This window comes from Accipiter gentilis, chromosome 31 (assembly GCF_929443795.1).
Source record: "Accipiter gentilis chromosome 31, bAccGen1.1, whole genome shotgun sequence".
Classification (NCBI taxonomy): domain Eukaryota; kingdom Metazoa; phylum Chordata; class Aves; order Accipitriformes; family Accipitridae; genus Astur; species Astur gentilis.
In genome coordinates, this window is record NC_064910.1 from 4,637,293 (window position 1) to 4,652,661 (window position 15,369).

At 42.7% G+C, this 15,369-nt stretch overlaps 1 protein-coding gene across 3 annotated transcripts in view; it reads left to right on the top strand.

The window, feature by feature from the left end:
- Window positions 1–569: 569 nt before the first annotated feature.
- ST6GAL2 (ST6 beta-galactoside alpha-2,6-sialyltransferase 2) overlaps window positions 570–15,369 on the top strand; it is a 51,902-nt gene continuing 37,102 nt past the window's right edge. For 2 of the 3 annotated variants that reach the window (XM_049834360.1, XM_049834362.1), the window contains exons 1-2: window positions 570–938; window positions 1,679–1,744. In XM_049834360.1, the coding sequence (XP_049690317.1) occupies window positions 1,712–1,744 (33 nt within the window). In that variant the 5' untranslated portion in view covers window positions 570–938; window positions 1,679–1,711. The remainder of the gene's footprint in view (window positions 939–1,678; window positions 1,745–15,369) is intronic. The other variant, XM_049834361.1, reaches the window with a different exon arrangement.

A 15,369-nucleotide genomic window follows, 5' to 3' on the forward strand; every position in this document is an offset into this window, starting at 1 on the left:
TCCATGCGTCCCCCTGTCCCCGGCCGGCGTGGGGGAAGATCCCTGGTCCCCCCCTCCAAAAAAAAAGACGCAGCGCTGCTTACCACCTCCCACCCTCCGCAGCTCCCGCCCCTCCCGCCAGGGCCTCCCCGCCCTCCTCTCCCCTTCCCCGAACAATGAGCCGGGACAGCGCTACGCGGCCCCCGGGGGCAGCCCTCGGCATGGCCGCTCCTCCACAGAACCCCCCGACCCCGGTTCCCTCCGCCCGGCAACCAGCGCAGCTTCCCGCCCTCACCACCGCCCCTCACCGCCCGGCTCCGCCCGTGAGGTAACGGGGTGGGTGGGTGTGGAGGGGGGGGGGGGGGGGGCGTCCCCTCATCCCGGGAGGGGGCTGCTCGGCCGTGTGGCGGCAGCCGTTGAGGGGCTGTGTGTGTGAGGGGAGAGTGTGTGTGAGGGGAGAGTGTGTGTGTGTGAGGGGAGTGTGTGTGTGAGGGGGTGTGTGAGGGGAGTGTGTGTGTGTGAGGGGAGTGTGTGTGTGTGAGGGGGTGTGTGAGGGGAGTGTGTGTGTGTGTGAGGGGGTGTGTGTGGGGATGTGTGTGTGAGGGGAGTGTGTGAGGCGGGGGGGGGGCCGTGCCGTGCCGCGCCGCGCCGCTGCGGGCCGCCCGCTGCCCGGTGTCACCTCCCGGCTGTGGTACCGCTGCGATCCGGCGGGAGCCGGGGGTGCCGCCCGCTTTCCCGCCTCCCCTCTTCCTCCTCCTCCTCCTCCTCCTCCTCCTCCTCCTCCTCCTCCTCTTCTCCGGCTCGGATCCGTCGTCTGCCCGCGCTTTGTGCGTGAGGCGGCCACCACCATGCGGGGGGAGAGGCACCGCGTGGGAAGCGGCCAGGCGGAGAAACCCACGCCGGCCCGGTCGCTGCACCTCGGGGGGCAGGCAGCCCGGTGAGCCCTGAGCACCCCGGAGGTATGTGGGGGCACCCCCGGGTGGAAAGCACTTTTATATATATATATATATATATATATATATATATTATTTTTTTGGGGGGGTGAGGGGGTGGGTTTCTACTGTGCAGCGTTTGGTGGAAGGCAAATCCTATACGTGAAGCCATATGGATTCTCAGTGGCATATAGCTTAGTGGCTTCTTGGCTTCACAGTTTTCAGGCGTGCAGGGTGTGTTTTTAGTAGGGTTCGCCTGCTCGAGAGGGCTTGAATAGATATGTTTAGAGAAGCAGTGCTTTCCAGGAATTTAAATGAGACCCTTTTTTTGTGGTTGCTTTTCAAGGCTATTCTATTAGTTCTATATTTGCTTTTGCAGATTGCGCTTATAAAGAGTTAGGCGGTCATATTAGCATATAGAAATCGATATTCTCAAAGAAAAAAAAAAGGTCTCTGCGAATTTACCTCTAATAAGCAGTGTAGATGACTTTTGCGGTCTGTTTATGTATTTTATCAGGAACATTATCATCTCTAATACTCAACTACCATTTGTAGTTTATTCTGTCATCGTAATGTGTTTCCGTTGGTACTAGAAAGAATTTTGATTAGGTTACTCGTTCAAGTAATTTAGTTGATAACTGTTGGAGTAAGATTTAGTCATCTCGCTTCTTTATGCGGAGAGAAATGTTAAGTGGTAGGCAGGAGGCAGCAGCAAACCTCAAGGTTAAGGTTTTTGCTCGTTTTTCAATCTGATTTTCCTTTTTCAGTCTTGTAAACTTTCTGAACTTTAACCCTTTGCGATGAATCTTTCCAGGCGTGGCGTCTGCATCCAGGTAATTTTAATACATATATATATATAGATCTTTTCTTCTTCGGAAAACTCATGCAAAAGTAATTCAGCTGGTTTTGATAGTGTGGGGCTTTTGGATATGGGGAAAGAATGACTACATTTTTTCCATTTAAAGATTAACCTCTTGCAGGTTGTTTTTTTTAACAGGTTTTTGGGTTACTATTTTAAATTCAAAGTATAGTTTAGAGGTATTTTTCCTTCATAGGCGCTTTCTGACTAAAATACTGTTTGACTAGAAATCCTGCGGGGGTTACCTACTGGTTTTCTGTGTGTCTTGCTAAGACCAAAAGCTGCACTGTTGGGAAAAGATGTGCTATTTGTTGCTGGATGAGAAGCTGTGATAAAGGGTCTGGAGGTGAGGTCCTGCCTGTGTATTCAAACCCAAGGATATTCAGCACTGATTCTGTAGCTGACAACAAAGGAGCATCTTGGCAGACACCTCTGCTGAAGCAGGCAGAGCTCCACTTGCTGTTTGCTGGGAAAGTGCTGGATTTGACATCTTGTAAGTGAAGACTTTGAACTATTTGTAGGCAGAAGTCTTCTGTGAAGGAGTTTAGGACCTCCACAACTCCTGATGTGGTAGTCAGAGAAGTCTTTTTCTGCGGTTCATCTGGGCAGAGGACAGGATTTCCCAGCATTGTCCACCCTGTGCAGTCAGAGTTGGAGGATGTATACGAAACGTTAAGAGGTTTGTTGCAAAGTTGCAGACCTCTCCATCTGTGTTTTGTGATGTGTTTTCTACTGAGGAAAGGAAAAGAAAGGCTAAACAATAGGGAAAGTGTTATAAAAACTTCATAAAATGAGCTTAAAGGGATGTTAGGATTGCATATGTAAATGTCCCAGTAGAAAGACTATGGATAATGTTATATGTTCACCTTATCTCTGTCCTTCTTTGAAATCTGCAAAATGATTGTTATATACCCTCTTAGATTAAACATAGAGTTGCGCATAAATAAAACCTGGGGATACCATTTCCTGATTTAAAATTAAGAAAGCAAAATAGAAAATAATTGTAATCCTACAGAATCTGTTTGGTTTTTTTTTTTTCCTATTTCAGATTAGTGAAATGAGATAAAACAGCATCCTGTTGGTAGCATCCTAATGATTACATTGTGAATTGATGCTGTGTATGTTAGTTACTGCATATACTAGTGGAGCATGCTGGATTTTACATAAGTTGTTGGAATGCTACTGGTCTATCAGAAATTGTATGCAAATCTCTCTGCAGTAATTTTCAGATTGTGTTTTGGGAACTTCTCTGTATTTGCTAAGCGATTGGCTGGCGGTCTACAGAGGAGTAATTTGGCATATGGTGTTGGCTCATTTTGCATGTGTTTAGCTACTGATGGCATTAAAAGAAGCCAAAATACATTAAATAACTCTCTAATATTAATTATCTTGATAAGAAATTCCTGCAAATACTATTAAAATTGCAGCTGTATACCAATGCTGTGTGATTGGTGCGAAGGCAAATCGAGGGAACAGGGTCAGTGGGAAATCTGTTGATCTGCGAAGGTCTGTCAAGATGCTGTTGCTGCTACAAAGAAACTGGGCGCCCCTGTGACGCTGTAACTTTGGAACAAAGGCGTAGGAACTTGATTCAAGGATTGGAATATCTGGCTTTTCTGCTACTTTTGTAGTGCAGAAATAATTTTTGTCAAGTAAGACTGTTGGCTTCCTCAGAGTGAAGGTGTACAAACCTCGAATAGCTCTTCCTGGCACTAAGCAGTATCCCTTTCACGTGTTTGAAGTGTGTTAGAAAGGCTGGCTAGTAACATTGGTACTAATGAAGGAAAAAGAAAGAAATTGACAACATCAGATACTTTTCTTTAAATTATTCCCCTTGTTGTTAGTTATTACCAAGCATTAGACTGCTACACTTGAATATAATTAATGTAGTAAATGGTTTATTAGGCACCATCTGAACTTTTGTCTTGTTTAATTATAGAAGCTTAGTGCAGTGGTCTGTGTACAATATTCAGCCCAAATAATTACTTTCAGACTTTTATCTGACCATGGTTATTTTTGGAGCAGCTGCATGCATGGCTTTTCCCTGAACTTTGCACTTTTTAGGCTCTCATTTGCAGTCGTGCCGCTACGTTTCCAGTTTGCATAACTAGAAGCAGTTGCGTTGCGATTTTGCTGGTAGTAATTCAGAACAATTGTTTTGCGTGCCAATCTATGGTAATGTGTTTTGATCTTCCTTAAAACTCTATCATTCATACTTAGGTATCCACCAAACCATGACACAAATGGGTAAGTTGCAATTATTTTTTTCTGAAAGTTTTTAAATGGTTACTGAAGTTAATAGTATTTCTTCCAGTGACATTGCATGTCTTGAAAATGATTTTAAGAAGGTAAAAGTAGTGGCATGGGATGAAATCTGTGCCACAAAGAATTTACAATAAAGGGTTCAGATACAGCAAACCCTTCTTCGTGTGCTTAATCACGTACATTAATTCCATAATAAATGCCATCTTCCTCCTGTAGAAGTCATGGTGTCATACTTGGGGTGCAAGATCCTATGGAAAGCTGACTGCAACTACCATATTATACCTGAGAATGATGTAAAAGACCTGGTATTTGTTATTGGTTTTATGAACATTTTGTATTTTAGATCCAGTCTTTTCTAACAGTGCAACTATAGAAAACTGATTTTCTTGATAAGTAACACTTCTGGGAAAAGCAATTTTGTAAAGAAGTTCAGATTTATTTTTATTTGGTCTGAAAATTTTACATAGACTAGAAAAAAAGTGCTTTGGTAGTTGGCCTTGAGGGCAAAGGATGCCAGAATCATTGTGTTTGTTGTAGGCGTTTTTCTAAGCTTGGCTCTTTCCAGAAGGATAAACACTTGAAGGGTTAAATGTCAGGGAGCTGTTGCCGGTGTTCTTGATGAGGGCCCTTGACCTTGGGAACTTGCTCCTGACAGATGCTCAGACAGAGCCTGTTGGTCTACAGGACTTCAAAGCCCCCTTCAAGACCGGTCACTTCAGAGAGACCAAATCTTCCATGTTGCTGAAGACGGCTGGAGGTTGGGTGGGAGCTGGGGAAGTGGAGCAGAGCTGGGCTCTGAGATGTGGTGGTCTGGGTTGCTGTTACGTTTTGTTGGAGACTTGACCCTACGGCTGGTTGTGTTTGCCATCACATTGTGCTTTCTGGAAGGTGGCACTTCAGAAATCTAAATGTAAATGAAAAGTAAATGTTATTCATTGCATAGCTCTGCGATTGTCATCGGAGTAGGATTCATCGCAGGTTTTGTACAATCCACTGTTTATTGTATTAAGTTGTATAAATACTATCTGAGATTAGGGTGTTTTTTATAGCTAGAGTTGTGAAACGACTGCGAGTGCTCTCTGGGGACAGAACACAAAATCATGTGAACCAAATGGCTGTTAACTGTGGAAAGGAAAGTTTCTTCTTCCCTTGTGATACGTATCTGTCTGGATGGAAGATACGTAGCCCACCAGATGTGGAGGACTTAGTGAGATGGGGTGATTTGTTCTGCAACTTTGTGAATGCATTATGTCATTGATGGAGCCAAAGGTCTGGAGGATGTCAAAATTTGATGAGGGATCTTTATAGGATCCTCAGCTTAAAGTAGCTCTGCAATGCCAAGTACTGTATTTAATTTTGGTGGTGGATTTGCCTTTCAGTCCGTCACTGGAAGGACTGTTTTTGGGCTGGTCACTGTCATGTCTGTCCTTCAGCAAAGGCCCTGATGCTGTCTCTACTGCCCACGATGTTCTGTTTGAGGGACAGGGACCTAAGTACATACCTTCTGGGTATAAAAATGTAGCGATGTGCTCTACAATCACAGTCCAAAATGCCCTCAGTCTTTGCATAACTGAGTAGTGCAGAATTTGACATTCTTTTCCAAGGCTGATTCCTAGATAAGAAGATGCTAGGTCAAAGTGCCGTTTCAACGCAATGCATTGCAAATCTGAAAAATGTTGTAGATATTTTATAATTCACCACGCAGACCAGGAGGTGTTTGGCTCTGGACTGGTGACGGGGTATCGGGCTGTTCACCCTTATACTGTGGCAGGGAACGGAGGTCACTAACAAATGAAAGCTGTTACCATCTGATGGCTGTTTAGCCACCTGTGAAATGTGCTTTCTAATAGACGGGCTTCCACATCATAGGAGCAGCCACTGCAATTAGATGAGCAGAGCCAGCCCCCTTGTCGAAAGACTCGTTAGAGTGACTAACAAGCACATCACGCCTCATCTTAGCCTCAAACTGATCCTGCCAGTTAAGTGTTTCCAAACACAGCATAGGGACCCTTGATTGCTCATCATGCTCTGTCTGCTGGTGGAGAAAGAGCACGTTTTATTGTCGGAGCTGTTGGCCTGTCTCTCCTAGAAAGGCTTAATCTGTAAAAGCAGAAAAAAAAAAAAAAGAAGAGCCTACAGCAGCATCCATGAGGCGCTGGCTCCATGGGAGTAAGTTGCTTGCAAAATGTTCAAAGCCTTCATGGGGTTTAGGATTTCATCCTGTGGAAGCGTTATAGAGGGCACCCTGTATCTTCCAGTGAAGCTAATCATGTCCAGACTTGATAGTAGTTACTGACAAATTGGCTGAGAAGTCAGCGATTAATTTTAACAAATGAGTTTTCTTTGAATGCGAGCTCACGCATGCCAATTATAACAGTATGCCTGTGATAAAATTAGGGATATATATTTTTTTTTAAGCTTCAAATCTGCTGGTGACTGATTATTTTTCCAGTGTCTTAAAACAGCTATGTTTTGTGGGGAGTGTCATTGCAGGGAGGGAGGGGGACATGGACGACCAGAAGTGCTCTTTCTCCCCCAAAATACCCTAAATATCAATGAAATGTTCAAAGTGGTCGCAAAATTCTTTTCTAGCAGTTACGGAGTATTTAATGTATTGTATCATACAGTCTGGAAGGCATCTAGTGTGTTCAGTGAACTACAGGTCTGATACCTTGTCCCGTAAAATCAGTAAAAAGTCTTGTACTGCCTTTAAGTGGGCTTTGGATCTAGACCCCTGTTGAGTACTAGTTTGTATTCCAGCTGCAGGCTCCTTTCAACAGGAGACAATAAACTTGGGTGGTAGGAAACAAAGCCCCTAGCAAATATACGGGAGTTGGGTCATATTTTGATGTATTGAAGAAGCTGGTTTTAAAACAAAGCCTGCTTGGGCTAAATACATCAGGAGGCATTACAGAGAAAGCATTAAGAATAAGAGGAGTGCCGGAATTTTTTGAAGAAAGCAGTGTACACTATGTGATTTTTTTTTTTTTTTTCCTAAACGTTGTGGTGCTAGCACAGAAATTGCATTATAGCTACATAGACAACAAGCCTTATTTCTTAAGAACACCAGTGTGGTTTATAGGAAAATCAAGCAGTGACATGTTTTTAGATATTTAACTTGGATATAGTCTTGCAGATGGATGCAAGGGTGCAATCTAACTACCTTGACTCCCCACACAGACCTTTTATTAGCACAGCTGAAGGGCACAGAATATCAAGGGTGGTTTTACACTGATGAGTTCGCATGACTGTAGCAGTGTGGTGTTGACATTTTCTTTATAATATGCTGCCTTTTTTTCAGAAGCTTATCATTCATCCATAAAACACATGTTCTGATTTAAAGCATAGTTAAAAGGTCTACTTAGCGGAAGGAGAAGTTTTACTAAGTATAAAAATGATTGCTTTGACAAAAAGGAGAATAATGTGGCATTAACAAAGAGAACTCACTTTTCTTTTTTTGTTGTTTTTTGTTTTTGTTTAACATGCATAACTCTTGGTATGCTTAGATTTAAAAGACATTTAGAAGAAGACATTTAGAAAACGGGAAGTCCCTTAAAAGATTGTTTCTTTCATTATCTTGACAAACCTTGAAAAGTAGTTTCTGTGCCTGCATAGTGATTATGTTTCAGAAACAGTTCTTAGGGGTTTTATTATGTGCTGAAACATATGTTTATAAAAAAGACTATAACCTGGTGGAAAAAGTGTCTTATAATAATAAACCTGTCGATGGGCCATATGCTGCCATCAGTATGTTTGAAAAAAATAAATTCTTCTACAAGTGTTAAGTAAGTTTACAGCCCGAGTGTTAAGTTAGGGTCAGACTGTGACTGGCCCTCTGTGGATTGAGAGGGGGAGGAAAGTGCATACAGATCCTCTTCATGCTCTTTTCGTTAGCTCATGCGGTGGCCGGTGAGATGGAGCGGGGTAGCACCCCTTCCCAAAGGGCAGTGGAGGCAGGTACTCCGCAGGAGGCTGTGAGAAGTCCTCCTCTGGCAGCTTTCCTTGGCGTTTGGCAGGTTTGTGCTGAGACAGCACAGGGCTGTGTGTTTTCCAAAACTTGGCTGAGCTTTGCATGGTCTCTCCCGAGAAGAGCAAACCTCTGAGGTAGATTATCTGCATTTAAAAGGTGACAGAACAGACATATGAAGGCAGTACAAATGAAAGAGTTCTGATGAATATGCAGTTGGGTAAGAACTTTTTTTGTGCTCCTATCGCCATTTTTGTTTTTTAAATGTAGGTGACATGGTCGTTGCAAAGTCTTTTGTTTCTGAAGAGCAAAAGTAAGATGCAGTAGGTCAAAGGATGTGTCATTCTTAAAAGGCACTTCTGTGTGGGATCAGTGTTTGGTAAATGTAGACGCTTTCAAGCCTATTCTGCTTTGGATGCACTCGCATAGCTCCTGTGAATGGGAGTCATGCATGTGTGCATCTCAAAAAGAGTAGGTCTCTTCGCAACCGAGGCACTTTCTATGTAGAAACATACTTCACCGAGAAGTGTTTTTAATGGCCTAATGTTTTCCACCACTGATCAGCTGTGCACTGCTTGTTTTCCTGGCAGCTTGGCAGGTGATAGTCATTGTCAAAGGAAATAGCAGACATTAAGGAGAATTGTATAAAGTAGTTGACCATGCTGAAGGCTGTGTCAAGAGATACATGAGGTTGTCATAGTATCCGTTATCAAAATCAAGATTGTGAACAGAGCAGTCCCCACCAGCATCGAATTCGTTACCCACAGTCTTTCCAGGGTTCATCAAAGCTTTTAGTTTGCTCAGAGGAAATTTGCTTCTTGAAGGGCTGTGATCTTCCCCCTGGGTTTTCCTGCCCAGAAGTCTAATGAGGTATATGTCATGTCTATGTGTACGAGGCTCCCAGGCTAGAATAGGGCCTTGGAGACCAAGGGAGTGGAGCAGAGAGAGGGAACAAGCTGCAGTAGAAGCACCCAGACCCCAGCACAGAGTTTGCAATCACCATGGAAATGGACATGGAAAATAGATTGGATCAGTAATCCATGGAGGAGAAGGTACTTGGGAGTTAAGCAGGTGTTCCCTGGGAAACTTTTTGGGCACATCAGAGAGTAAGGCTAAGTATGCATTGAAGGAATAGTAGGAGGACGACAAGACGTCTGGGGAGGAAACCATCTGTGCTTGGGGTGTGCTTACCTTTCCAAGAGAGGCACTTTGGTACTGGCAAGGCTTGGAAGCACCCTGGGACCATTTCTCTTCAGCCTGATGAAATGTAGCTCCGCCATGGACACTGTAAAGTCCAGCCAAGTTCTTACACCCCTTTGGACCTGCGGGAAGGGTCCTGAGCTTTGGTGCTGCCTCCTGAGCACAGTTGATGAGGTGACTGAGGAGCCTGCAGTGGGCCAGGCTGGCTTGCCTACGGTATATGGAAGCCAACATGTGGTGTTAACAACTGCAGCGCTCAGAATTTGCACAAACCCACATTTAGTAATAAAATAGCCTGCCACTAGTCAAAGGCACCAGTAGTAGCCAAGCAAATTTGGAATGTCTAAGCCAACCATTTTTAAGTTATGGTGAGCCAAAAAAAATTAGGAAAGAGTCCAAGAAATGTAGAACACCTCACTTCTCTGGAACTCTCGTATCTCCAAGATGCCTTGGCCGATCTACCTCAAAGTTTCCAGAGGAGCTTTCCTTGGCACAAGACCATGACTGTGAAATTTCATGTGACTGGGTTTTACTTTGTTGAAGTTATGAAGGTTAAAACCAGAGTTTGTTGTAGAAAGCTAATCTCTCCATTAGAAATATTTCTGCATAGTTGATATTCATTCCATTGTAATTGGTCACTGCTATTTCTTGTTCAGGCTGATTGTATTTTTGCTATTTATTTTACTTTTTTTTTTAAAGGATAAATTCAAAGCAGTGTAGGTTGGAGCCAAATTGTGCGTGGCTGTGTATAGGCATACATGGTAGGGCAGAAGCATTAGCCCTATATCCACTGGAGAAGGAGTCATAGTGGAGTGCTACTCCCACCTGACTATCACTGGAGAGGTTTTTTGAGTGTCTGGTTTGAGAGCTCGCTGTTTAATACAGCTTTTCCCTCTCTGCTTGGTAGAAGAGAGTGTTTCTGTTGGCCTAGTTATACTCTCACCTCCAGGCAAAAAATGTTTCTGGTTGATGGCCATCTTGTCATTCAGGGTTTCCCTCGTGGCAGTTCCTGCTGTGGAAGCCATGAAGGTGGCAATAGCCAAAGACTGGGATCAGTGTTCTCCATGTGTGCTCTTGAGCTGCTCTTCATTGTGTCAAAACATCTGTAGCCTGAAACGTCTAGCTGCCAAAATTGCAAAATTTCAGATAGGCATTAGAAAATACAGAGAAAATGTTGGTGGGCTTGGAACTGTGTTTTATTTTTCAAGTTAGGGGCACCTTAGCTGTGACTTAATTCTGTAGAGGAGTGAGACCTGGTTGTGCACCAGCCCAGTCCTCTGCTCTGGGTCCTGTTTTCTGAATGACGTGAAGACCAAAGTACACCATTGCAGATACACGCTATTGTTGGATGGAGCCAAATGAGCAAAGGTCTCTAAATACACTGTATTTAAAGACACTGAATTAATCTGACTGAGTCACTTCATAGACCGAGCAAGCAGGGCTGGAACAGATGTCAGGCTGGAATGAGCCCTCGCCCCGAGGCAGGGGCTGAGAGTGTTTGAAGTCGATGCTCAACTGTATTTTTCTTTCCGGGGCTGAAGTTTAAAAGCACCAGGAAAGACTCCACAGAAGCGAGGAGATGCTGCTCCTAGAATAGACAAGGTGCTGTTGACCAGTGTTTGGTAGGACTCTTTTTCAGGCCTGCTGAGCTCTGCATCTCATGAGGCCAGGAGATGCTCCACATCTGCAAGGCACAGGCTTTGTCCTGTTGGCCATCTGTACTGGCCCTAGCATGTGTACTGGCCCTAGCATCTGTAGCAGAGGGAGGTTACTGCTTCTTGCCTAACATATCCCACACCAAACATACAATTGTCTGTCAAGATATAGTAGATTATCATGGGTTAATTCCTGAAAAAGGGTGTCTGCATAAAATACCTGTCAGAAGGTTTTCTATTTGCTCAGGCGTTTTATTATTAGGAACACTAAAAAGACCAACAGAGCCAGCTAAAAATCAATCTGCCACTATATAGGCAGCCAATGAGAAGAGCGCGGGGTGGGTGTAATGTGATCACAGCTACTTAAACCAGTGATCAGATATACTGCTACAGTCTGCAAAAGCTGCAAGCGGTAGAGAAACCCCGCTGAAAACTCCTGGACCACAGAATTAAAATAATTAAGCCTTGCAGTCACTGGAATATAAGTTGTTCTTGCAAGGTCGTCGTGAGATAAATAAGGGCACAGCTAGAGCACGCTGTATTCGTGGAACTTTGCTTTTGTCCTGTGGGACACAGAGACTCTGTTTTTTTTAAAACAATAACTAGTCACAGTTGAAAGTGCCCTGAGGATTCTTCAGGTGGTGATAGCACCAAAACCACAGCCATCCAAGAGAAAATGCAAAGCAAAAAACATAGATAGGAGGATGCATCTTTTGATTCCTGAGCTACCTCAGGCATCACTGCATGGCATGTAGTGGTCTGCATAGAGACTCCCTGAATGATTTCTTCAGTAAGCAGGGCCCCCATGGAGGAGATCACCTCAGTGAATTTTTATCTTCTTGGCATTTCTAGATATAGCGTGTCTGCGCTCTTCAGACTGCAGAGCTGCAAAACTTCAAGTTACTACTGGTGCTACTCCATCCTGTGCTTGCAGGTGAAAGTTCCAAGGAGTCTCATAAACTTGTTGCACAAGCTGAGACAAGGGACAGAAAACTGCACAGCCTGTAATACTGTGATATTATAGTATTGTCTACTGCTGCAATAACCCCTGCTGTGTTTGGAAGGTCTCAGGCATACCAGTACCATGTCTAATCAGTCAAGCAGCCAATAGTAATTCATAGCCGTGACTGCGGAGAAATTCAGTATGGCTAAGATAGATATCTGATCCAGCTCAAGAAAGAAGTGCAACAAAGTAAAGGCCTCTTTCTACGGTAGTTTGTTTTTTGATAGTGCCACTTTAACCCTGTTTCTGAATTTGCTCACTTATTTTCTAAAGAATAGTTAAAAGGTATGGCACTTTAAAATAATTAAAATATCCCCCATTAAATCCTTGATATTATTTCCTTATTTACTCACTTTTAACATTTTAAGTAAATGAGGCAGAAACATTAACAGCCAGCTGTGCAAAGACAATAAAGCTGTTAGAAGGACACTGCTGGAGTTTTGTGACTCAAAACTGTATTTTAAGTGCAGAATGCACCCGGTAAATATATGTGATAGAGTATGAAGTCTTCCTTACCATTGGATTAAAGTCAGCCTCTTTCTACATGATTTCCCCCCTCCCCCCCTCCCCCGAATTGTTTGGAATCAGCTATAAAGCAGAATTGTGGTCAGTAACAGGAGAGCAACAAGAGTTGCTCATTTCCCCACTGCCTGTTTCTCAGAAAGTAATATTTGATACCCCATCAGTTCCACTGTGGTTTTGGGATACAAACCGAAATTGAGTTTTTCATTCAGATTCGCTAAACAAAACAGTTACATTTTTGTTCTTTGAAATGCAATACCTTTTTAAGCAAAAGGTTCCCCTCTTTTTCTATCCATCTGAAGTGAGGTTACAAAAGAAGAAAATTGCAAGTCCAATGTATGAGAAGTACTTGGGGAAAATGTCAAGTGACTTGGAAACAGGCATGCTGAATAGAAGTGTCGTCAAGAAAAAGACAGATTGGGTCAAGACTTGTAGCAGCGGTGACTGGTTCATAGGTGTTGGAGATGGTTCAGAATAGGGATGCTACTTCTCCTGAGGTTTTGGAAATCAAGAGGTGGTTACAGTGACATGGTGATGCTGGAGGAAACACACGACTGTAGTCTGGAGTCATCAGTCACTGGCCGAAATGCTGGAGAAGTAGTAGCTGTAGAGACAGTACATAGAGTACATAAAGTATGTATTATATTAACAATGCTACATTTTCCAAGAAAGACAGTGCCTTTAGAAAGTAAATGTTGTGTACTAAAAGTCTATTTTTTCCCTGATTCTCTGACGCCCAAGCTGAGTGAAATTGATTTTAAACTAAAGACACCAATGTGCCTGTTTCTTACAACAGTGTGTTTGGCAGAAAAGTGATACATTAGAATTCACATAAACTTGGATTCTCCAGCTCCTGGAAAGCAAACTATATACGTTACCCACTGACGGAAACGGGGGCTCTACAGCGTGCCCTTGGGCATGTTCTATTTAAGTGGCTTGAAGATATGTGATTATTCTTCATGTGCATGTTCACACTCAGTTTCTTTATGGAGACAGTGACATTTACAGTTATCTGCAGTCTGGAATACTGCTTTTGCCATAGCTTTTAATGATTATCTCCGTTTACTAAAAAAAACAAAACGGAGACCTTGGCATGGCGATGGCGTGGAAGGTTTAGCAGAAACAAATTGTTACCTGCATGTGGTGATAAAGTTAGAAAACACTTTAAAGAATAATCAAGGTTCCCATCTGCTTGATCTGAGCCATACAAATTCTTTTCCTTTAATTTCTCTTCCCTCATGGTATAAAACTACGTAAGTCTGCTCATTCTTTCATCAGAAATGATTCAGACCTGAGGGACACTTGTAATTTGGAAGTAATTAGTAAATAAGTCAGATAAATACTATCCATTGAGAATTGTGAAAGCACATTGGATAGGATTCTTAAAGAGCTGTATCAAATTTGAACAATTAAAGCTTAAAAAAATTATCAGTAGTTAGCATGATAAGTCCATTTCATCATAAATTAGTTACTGTTAATAATTTCTGCTGCTTTCGAAGCAATCTGAAGAGATTTAGCAATCTCAAAAAGTAGTTAAAATAGAAGAAAGAGAAAATCTGTAAAAGTACAGCATCTTTAGACTAAAATGTGGCGGTATCCAGCTACCTAATTTGCAACGCAAACTTGGGGTGTGCGCTGGCAGTCAGTGCTTGTGTGCAAATGCAGTCAATGGCGTTCTGCATCCAGAGCTGGACCTCAGGTCTGTGGGAGCGGGTGCTCCCTCCTCCCCAACTACCTTTAAATAGTATTTCTTTTGGTTCTTCTGGGGCACAATGTATTATCTGCTTGTTTGAGAAAAGCTCAGTGGTGCTCACTTTCTTATGCTGAAATCAAAAACCCCCAGCTCGTGTGGCTGCTACTATTCACAGAATTGGGCTCTTTAAGTGGAAAAGCAGAATGTGAGGCACAAGATATGTTTGAATAAATGTGGTTTGTAAGTAGAACAGTCTACCGCTGCTTGTAAATTCATCTTAAAATCTTTGTATTCCTCTACTTAAATGTCACTTCAGGATTGTGAGATGCTCCAGGATTCTGCTGTAGCTTCGTGTCAGCACAGGGGTGGTGGGGTAATGGGAACACGGAGAGCTGTGCCATTCCTCCCTGGGAATAACCTGGTGTCTCTCACGACCCTCCAGGGTCTGTCAGAGGTAATAGCAGACTTCATATTTGGGGGTTTTATATCATACAGTTCACTATAGTTACTAAAAGTACTATGAAATTGTACAAGGCATTAAAATAAAGTACAAGTTACAATGAATTAAGGAAATAGATTATTCCTTCTGCTCTATTGGATTGGTAAATTTTGTTTGATCGCTTCACCAGACTGGATTTGGTGATTTGTAGGTTTACCACTAGTGGCAGGTTTCCTACCAGTGAGCGTGGATTACCAGCACTTTGCTATCCTACCTCATGTCCAAATACAGATTCACAAGAATTTTACTCTTTTTGCCACAGCAGAGCAGGCACAATGGAATATTTTGCACGGATACTGAAAAATCTGAGAAGTTCGGAGTAGACTGAACACAGCTGAACACCAGAACAAGAGTCTCATCACTGCTTGGCATCATTTATGATTGCTGTCAGTATATCTTTTTGCATTTTTATACCCCTATTTAGCATGAACTTCAATGCGCTTTTCTCTAAGAGTTAAAAAAACTCCAACTTGATGAAAGTAGGAAAATTTTGCTTTGCTTGCAGTCATCCTGTGTAGTATACCCTATACCTGCTATAGCAGCTTTAACTGTTAGTAAAACATCTCTACTAACATATGCTGACTAGAAATATAGATGCAAATGAGGAAATAAAAGCAAGAATCATGAAAATGTTTGAAACGTTAAGCATTAGTTTTTAGATCAGACTAAATGTTGGGGTTTTTTTCATTTGTTTAGTGTCTGTATGGAATTGAAGCAGGACTAAACCCCATCAACAGAATAGCTTTGACAGGATTGGGTGTTGCTAAGGAATCAATCTATGTTAAAACAAAGATT